The 8,441-nt window shown below is 48.3% G+C and overlaps 1 protein-coding gene across 1 annotated transcript; it reads left to right on the top strand.

The window, feature by feature from the left end:
- The first annotated feature begins 1,034 nt into the window (after positions 1-1,034).
- On the top strand, positions 1,035-6,009 carry LOC129403685 (regakine-1-like). Its single transcript, XM_055133898.1, has 3 exons — positions 1,035-1,164; positions 5,078-5,192; positions 5,487-6,009. The coding sequence occupies exons 1-3, from the start codon at positions 1,092-1,094 to the stop codon at positions 5,617-5,619; spliced, it is 321 nt and encodes a 106-aa protein (XP_054989873.1). The 5' UTR covers positions 1,035-1,091; the 3' UTR covers positions 5,620-6,009.
- The last annotated feature ends 2,432 nt before the right edge of the window (positions 6,010-8,441 follow it).

Raw genomic sequence — 8,441 nt, 5'->3', positions numbered from 1 at the left:
TGAGCACTGCCAGGGATAATTCCTGAGTGAATGAGCCAGGATTAACCCTTGTGCATCGCCGGATGTGACCCCAAAAGCAAAAAAAAAAAGAGGGAACCAGTCAACAGGCATCATCTGAACATGGTGGGAACAGAAGTGGCTCAGAGTCACTGTCTAGGGGTGGGGCAGAGGTCCTGCAGATTCACTCGCCTCTGCACTGGCACTGAAAGGAGCCCCTCAGCCCATGACCCCCACCATCCCTCCCCACCAACCAAACCCTGGTACCCTCCCTCCAGCACACACCTGAGGTGACAAGATGAGAAATTGTGCTCCAGAACATAAGCTTGATCACTGCCCTGTGAAAGGGTCCCCAGGAACTGTGTGGGTACTGCCTTGAATTCCAACCTCCAAGGGAAGGTGGTGATTAGACATACGCATCTGTCCCTGCCCTTTTCCCCAGTTCAACAGCTTCTCTAGCCCCCCTCCAGCTCCATCCAGGAGGCAGGGCCCCAAGGCAGAGCTGACCCAACCCCTTCCTGGGCTGCTGAGGAACAGAGTTCCCACCGCCCCCCACCACGCCCCGCCACAGACTCAGTGAGGGAGTCTGGTCTCATCCTGGATGGAGAGATCCATCTCCTCTAAATCCATTTCTCCACTTGCCCATTCCACTCAGGCCTAAACCCAAACTCTGTTCTAGGGTTAGACAAAGTGTAGGACTCATTGGTTCTATTCTGGGGGCCCTGATGCCACTGAGCCTGAATCCCCATGAACCACCAGTCCAAAGCCAGAGAGAAGCTCACAGAGGAAGACGCTAAATCAGACCTCCTGGGGCAGGGTAGGCAGGAGGGCGTCTCCACCCCAAGCCCTTGGTTTCTCAACCCAGAAACTCTCAGGCGCCAGAGGCAGCTCAAAGTGAGAGTCATTCTCACTTTGAATAGGCTGACGCAGTTCCCAGAAGTCCAGGTTCTCCATGCACCCCACCACACAATCTTAGATTCTCCTCCCATGTGACTTCCTGGCCGATCATCTCTTATAACTGCAGCTCAGAACCCAGATTGCCAAGAGGCAGAGAACCTCCAAGTCTTGCACCTGCAGCCAGTCACAACAGGAGAATGAGGGTCAGCCTGCTCCCCTGGGCCTTCCTGCTCACGGTCGTCATCCTCGCCTCGGCCGAGGCAGTTGAAGGTGAGCGCTGTGACTTTCTTTCCTTAGAACCCACAACATGGAGAGTGGCAGGAGGTTGAGCTGCTGGGAGGAGGTGGGCATGGTCCTGGGAGGGTTCCAAGGGGTTCCTGTAAAACAGCCCCCTTCTCATTAGCAGGAACCTATCCCTCACTCTAGAACCAGGGACCCACGCTCCTTCCTGAGGGAGATGACCACCAGCCTCGGGAGATAGCCTCCCTGGCCCAGGAGAACCCAGTGCAGAGGGGCCAACCCAGAGTCTTCCAGCTCCCTGCTTAGTAGCTCAGTAGCCTCCTGGGAGGCTGGCTGGGAATCATCGCTGAGCAGAAGCTGGGAAAGTGGAAACCCCCAGGTCCCATCTGTCTTTGGGGCTGAGGTGGGCTTTACAACATTTGAATTGGATGTTGAATATAAGAAACCAAGCTGACCTGTGAACCAGTATCCCTCAGATAACTTTGGGCTGGAGAGACCAGGGGTGTTGTTCCCTTTACACAGAGAACATGTGTCCTACTCTTCAGGGGTCCCTACTATCAGGCCACCTTCAACAGCTGTGGGTCCACTGAGTCTGAGACCTTGTATTAGCTTCTCTCCTTTCCCTGTTGCCTCACCCATTACTGCCTATAGTATGCAGTAAACACCTGTGGGGTACACAGAGGAAGCAGCAGAGGTGAGAGTTGGGGTGTCCTAAGTCCTCTCACTGCTGCCTCTGCCTGAGCTGCAAGGCTGCTCCTCTGTAGGGCCTGATGCTGGGGCAAAGGCAGCCCAGCCGAGACCCTGGGATGTAAGTTCCCTGAAAATGTGTTTCCCAAGCTGAATGTCAGCCAGATTCCCAGGGAACCTCTGAAACCTTCACCTGGCACCCCTGCCACCAGGGAAGCAGTGCTGTGTAAAGGGGAAGGGGTTGGGAGTGCAAACAGCCGCAGAGTTCTCCAGGGCTCTCCCCAACCCCATCTCCTACTGCAAACCGTTACAGGATCACCACTTCTCAAAGGGTGGTTGGTGAGCAATGGAGACAGTAGGTGGGACCAGGGACGCCAAGCACCAGGCTGGGCGTGGACACCTCCACAAAAGGGAATGTGTTTTTCTCAGAACAGCAATGCAGAATGGGTAAACAGTTTTACCATGAGGTAGGGGCATGGATTTTAAGGCGATTTCCCTCATCCAACCAGAATGTCTGAAGTGGCTACTCTGGGTGTCCACTGTCCATCGTCCAGTGCTGTGATGGAGGCAGAACAGCAGCCTCAGCTCAGTCCTGGCCAATTTTATTTGTGAATGGCAACTTTTAGATGTTTTACATATGAAATAGTTCCGACATTCTCTGCCCCTTCCTGAGCCTCAAGTTCTGCATAGGTTAATGGAGGTGGTAAGAATTTTATTGCATAAAACCATTGTCTGTATATTAACACATATGCATAGAATTTGCCTCATCCAGTGATTTGTCATTTTAAGGACAACAGATCAAAAAGGGTGAGGGTCCGGTCTGGAGTTACACAACTTTCAAAAACAGAATTAAGACCATGTGTAGCTTTCCTGCTTTTTGACCAAGGTTCTGCTCCCTGAACAACAGCGAAGCTCCCAGCTCCTAATTCCCCTGAGGCCGGGGAGGAGGGAGCCTGACAGACACAGAGCCAATGGGGTTCTCCCTGAACCCCAACCACGACACCCAGCTAGGAATTGCTTCCCAGCATTTCTCAGGCAATTTGTTTTTCCAAATTCCAAATCCCAACTCCCAAGAAAACTCCATTGAGAAATTAGGAAAATGGGAAAAAGCACTACAATTCTCTTGTAAGAACTAAAGTTTCACCAGTCAACGTAGAGATTTTATTGGGTTCAAGAAATCCACAGTTGGGGCTGGATTCATAGTACAGTGGGCAGGGCACTTGCCTTGCACACGGCTAACCCAGGTTTGATTCCCAGCCCTGCATATGGTCCCCTGAGCATCACTGAGTGATCCCTGTACACAGAGCCAGGAATAAGCCCTGAGCACCCCCAGGTGTGGACAAGACACCCTCCACAAAAAGAATAAAAATTAATAAAAATAAAATTCACTGAAATCTAGGGCCAGAGCTAGAAGCATCAGGTGGATGAAGCTCAAAGTAAAATTCAGCATTTGGGGGAATTGGGACAGGAATGTGTGGGAAGAGATGGCTGCAGTCCATCAGCTTGAAGCTGTTGTGAGATTACCAATAGGTAACCATTAGTGATTTTTGCATACAGGGTGTGACTTAGACCGATGATCTAGTGGTGTTTCAAGAAATAGCGAGCTTTGTGGGTAAAGTTAAGTCCTAAAAATTGGCACTGGAACAATTGCTAGAGCCTCTTGTTTATAAATGCTTTTATAGAAGAAATACAAAAAAGAAAACTATAAATGTGGAATGTAGAGATAGGAATCCAGAAAGTTTTGCTAATTCATATAGACTCTCATTTAGGAAAAGCAGTATCCATTTGAATAAAAATCCAAATTCAGAAAATGAATTCATTGTTTACAAAGGAAATAAGCTTTTTCAAAGCAATATCTACCCAAACTTCCTGACTAGACAATGCCTTTGCTTGCACTTTTGACAATTCCAACAGCATCAAATGAACACACAAGTTCTGTCTAGAATGTTTGTTACAAAACAAAGACAATCTACAAATGAGGAAATGAGTGCTTTCTGCTTTCTTTCAGTTTTATTTTGGGGTGATAGCTTACTGGAAGCACACCCAGCAGTGCTCAGCAGCTCAGCAGTTGATCCTTGCAGTGCTCAGGGGACCACGGTGAGGGTGGGGGTGGTGGCAGGAAGCAAAACATTAGCTCAACCTGTTGAGATAGTTTCCTAGCCTTTGAATGATAACTTTTAAATAATCAAGTTACACTATGGCAGGGGGCCAGGAGTGAAGGGAGGGGGACAATGGGCCAACCTGGCGGTGCTTAGGGCTTACTCCTGGCAACTTCAGGAAACCGTATGGGCTGCCAGGTATTGAACCTGGGACAACCACATGCACGACAAGTGCCTTTCCTGCTGTACTAAAGGGGATCTCTTTGATCCCCTTTCCACTTACAAATAATTTTTGTTTGTTTGTTTTGGGGGCACACCCAGCAGTGCTCAGGGCTTACTCCTGGCTTTATGCTCAAGGATCACTCTTGGGAGGGCTTGGGGGATCAAATGTGGTGTTGGAGATTGAGCCTGAGTCAGCTGTGCAAGGCAAGCACCCGACTCACTGTACTGTCTCTTTGGTCCACATTTTTAAAGAATTTTTATTGACAATTTCCTCCACTTGATTATTCTCTTCTTTCCTTGCCTTTGATGAGCATTCTGTTTCCGTTAGAAAACACTTGACCTGTTATTGAATATGTAATCTTATCACAGCACACTAGGAGATCATCATAAACTCGCTTAGTTGTGTTTTTTTTTAATTTCCAGAAAAATCTCTGAGACTTTCACTATAGCCCCATAAGTTATTGCTTAGATGTGGCCACTCAGTGTTGGTTCAGAGCATGGCAGTGAGGTTTTAGTAAAAATTAAAAAAAAAATTTTTGAATTGGTGAATTTTCGAAGACTGATTTCTTGTTTACAAAAACCTGAAGCTTGGAGATTTGACACAGGCAATACATGGAGGTTGGGAGGTCCCATCCCCCTGCAGACCATCATGTCTCCTGGCCCCCCCTCCAGTGCTCCAATGGGGAGCTAGACCTAGGCATCCCAGTAGAAAACCTTTCAGCTGGGGGCCAGAGTGATAGTACACAAGCAGGGTTCTTGCCTTGCACATGAAAAATCCAGGTTCAATCCCTGGCACCACATATGCTCCCCTGAGCATCACCAGGAGTAATTCCTGGGAGCAGAGCTAGGAGTAAGCCCTGAGCACAGCTGGATGTGGTCCAAAAAATAAACAAAAGAAAGCAAATCTTTCCGTTATTGAACCATCTGTCCTGCAGAACCAGGTACAAAAAGGATTGTCTGCTGCTTTTCCTTCCTGACTCGGAAAATCCCACTCCAGTTTGTGGAAAGTTATGCTCGAACCAATAACTCGTGCCCAAAACCTGGGGTCATGTAAGTATAGCGCCCAACACCATGAAGTCTGAGAGTCAGAAATCTCTGGGCAGGGAAACGGAGGGGCCACGGTGAAGGGGTTGAGTGGGCATGGGTCACCACATAGAGTGGCAAGAAGGAAAGTGGGATTGCCCTGTGGGGCTGTCACTGCTCCCAGGGACAGAGGGGACCTGCGGTAAGAACTGGGGAGGCTCTCTGCCGGAGCCACACGGGGCAAGAAACTGGAAGCTTCCCTCTCAGAGAAGGGGTGTGGACAGGGCCCTGTTTCTCACTCTTGCCCTCCTTGCTTCACAGCTTCCACACCAGAAGGGGACGTCAGATCTGTGCTGACCCCAAACAAGACTGGGTGAAGAACTATATCCAACGGCTGGACCGTAGGAGCCTTGGGCTCAAGCACAGTGCGATCCCACAGCCCAGGGATGGGTAGAAGAGCCACATACCATTCCTGCACCCCACCTTCAAGAACAGGACCCTGTCCTGCTTTCTGTGCTCTCCCACCCAGGCACACTTTGCCCCCTGAAGCTTTGCCACAGTGCCCCACTACCGAAGGCCTAAGGAGTGTGGCCCCCAGCATTATATTCCCTTCCCAGCCCCCCTTCCCTCCCCAATGAAATAAAATGGAAGCAGAAAGGGAACCAAGGGGCTTAAACTGAACCTCTCCCAAGGCAATGTGCTTATATCTTTGATTTTGCCGACACTTTCACAAGTCTGTGGTAGGGATCAGGGTCTGCTCTGAATATTTCTGCCAATTGAAACAGTGGAATGAGGACCAGGAAAGAGCTCAAGGGGCAAGATATATATCTGGCATGCCCAAGGCCCCAAGTTCAATCCACAGCAACGGGGGAAGGAGGGATGAAACGCCAATACTTGGAAGTCAAATCCACATTAAATACATTTAAAAGAATTTTCTGAATTAAAAGAAAAAACATTTTTAAAAAAAAAAGCAGAATCTGAGGCTGGAGCAACAGCACAGCGGGTAGGGCGTTTGCCTTGCACACAGCCAACCCGGGTTTGATTCCCGGCATCCCATATGGTTCCCTGAGCACCACCAGGAGTAACCCCTGTGCATCACCAGGTGTGACCCAAAAAAGAAGAGAAAAAAACAGAATCTCTGAAAATTAAAATAAAGGTACATAATAAAGGGAACAAAAACTGTGAAGGGTAACCGAACTGGAGAGTTGTCTACTGAACTGAGCTTCTGTGTTTGTGTGTGTGTGATGGGAGAGGATCCTTTGGTACACTGGTGGGAAAAAGCAGGGACTCTAGTTGTGGGTGTGGGGTTAGAAACGTGGATGCATGGAACCATCATTAGGTTATTGTAAATCATGGTACCTCAAGAAAAATGGGAGGGAAGACAAATAGGTTATTGCAGTATTTTGGGGGGGTCACACCCAGCAATGCACAGGGGTTACTCCTGGCTCTGCACTCAGGAATTACTCCTGGCGGTGCTCAGGTGACCATATGGGATGCTGGGAATAGAACCCAGGTCTGCCACATGCAAGGCAAACACCCTACCCACTGTGCTATTGCTCCAGCCTCTATTGCAATATTTTTTAATTGGTTCCTTGGGTTGTATTTTTTAGTGGTAGTGGTGGTATTTGTTTTTGAACCACACCTGGCAGCACTTGAGGGCTCCTCCAAGCTCTGTGCTTGGGGCTCACTCCAGGCAGTGTTCAGGAGACCATGTGGTGCCAGGGATCAGATCTAGACTCCCCCCACACACATGTGGAGCATGCTCTCGGTTCATTGGGTTGTGCTTCTGGCCTTTACTGCAATGTTTGGGGGGGTTTTGCTTGTTTGTTTTGTTTGCCGCACACATGAAGGAATCAGCAAAGGAACCCAGGTGTGCGGGACCCGGGGCTGAGATCTCCAAGCCTGCTCAGATCGAGACTGGGCCTCCTCCACCCAGACCCCCTATTTTCCAATAGCTTGGCAGCCACACCCACAAACTTCTCCTGGCACTGTGTAATGCCATCAAGGGCCAAGATCCAGAGACTATACAACAACGCTTTCAGAAGTACACAGCTGCATTACGGCCCCTCGACCTCTTATAGCCTAGTTCTCCCTCTCAGAGAACCTGGCAAGCTACCAAGAGCATCCTGCCCGCACAGCAGATCCTGGCAAGCTCTCCGTGGCGTATTTGATATGCCAAATACAGTAACAATGATGGGTGTCATTCCCCTTACCCTGAAAGAGCCTCAATGCAGCACCACTGGGAAGAACCAGAAGGGGAGGCGCTAAAATCTCAGGGCTAGGATGAATGGAGACATTACTAGTACCGGCTCAAGTAAATCGTTGATCAACGGGATGACAATGATACAGTGATTGTTTTTTCTTGGGAGGCCACACTCAGTGGTGCTCAGAGCTTACTCCAGATTCTGTCATCAGAGATCACTCCTGATGAGACTTGGAGAACCACATGTAGTACCGGCAATCAAACCTGGGTCAGCTACATGCAAGGCAAACATCTTACCCACTCTGGCCCCTTGCTTTGCTTTTTAATAGGGGCCATACATGACAGTATTCAGAGGACTCCAGGTCACCCATGCTCAGCAGTATGTGGTGGACCAAAGGGGGTTATGGATCAAACTCAGGGTCCTGCATATTGCAGGCATTCTGCAGGTATTCTACCACTTAGCCACATCCCCCAATCCCTGCCGTGTTTAATGTTGCTTAAATTTTTTACACTTAGGAAGCTTAATTTGTTATAGGAGTAGTTTAGAAGGTTCTGAATTGTGCACATAGATACATTTGTAAAACTCCAAATGTGAAATTAATTAATGAAGCTTAACTCACAAAATTTTAATCAAGAAATTTTAATGAGACTGATTATTAAAGGACAGTATATTCCATTTGATTAAACATTAACCAGGAACCTCTTATATTTTGCTTATTTTATTAATAGGATAAGATGGATGAAGCAAAAGGCTTATAGGAAGCATTTTCTAATCTGACATTTTATTAAAACTATCTCTCTATAGAGATAGTTTATTAAAACTTTATTGAAACTATCTCTCCAACATTCAGAGAGACTTAAAAGCAAGCTCTCAGAAGCATGCAGCCGAAAAGCGGCCACACGATATCTTTTGCCTACTTCTCCCTCTGGGAGTAACTGGCAATCCTCTGAGAGTTTCCTGCCCTCATGGGACAGCCTTGCAAGCTTCCCATGGTGTATTCTTATGCAAAAATCCAGTAACAAACTGGATCTCATTCCCCTGACCCTGAAGAGCCCCCAGTGCAACATCGTTA

Source organism: Sorex araneus, chromosome 3, assembly GCF_027595985.1.
Source record: "Sorex araneus isolate mSorAra2 chromosome 3, mSorAra2.pri, whole genome shotgun sequence".
In the NCBI taxonomy this organism is placed as follows: Eukaryota; Metazoa; Chordata; class Mammalia; order Eulipotyphla; family Soricidae; genus Sorex; species Sorex araneus.
This window is presented reverse-complemented; position numbering and strand designations above follow the sequence as displayed.

Coding starts and splice junctions, on each gene's coding strand:
- LOC129403685 (XM_055133898.1), top strand. CDS start 1,092: ATGAGGGTCAGCCTGCTCCCCTGGGCCTTCCTGCTCACGGTCGTCATC. Junction 1,165..5,077: donor CTCGGCCGAGGCAGTTGAAG/GTGAGCGCTGTG, acceptor TCTGTCCTGCAG/AACCAGGTACAAAAAGGATT. Junction 5,193..5,486: donor TGCCCAAAACCTGGGGTCAT/GTAAGTATAGCG, acceptor CTTGCTTCACAG/CTTCCACACCAGAAGGGGAC.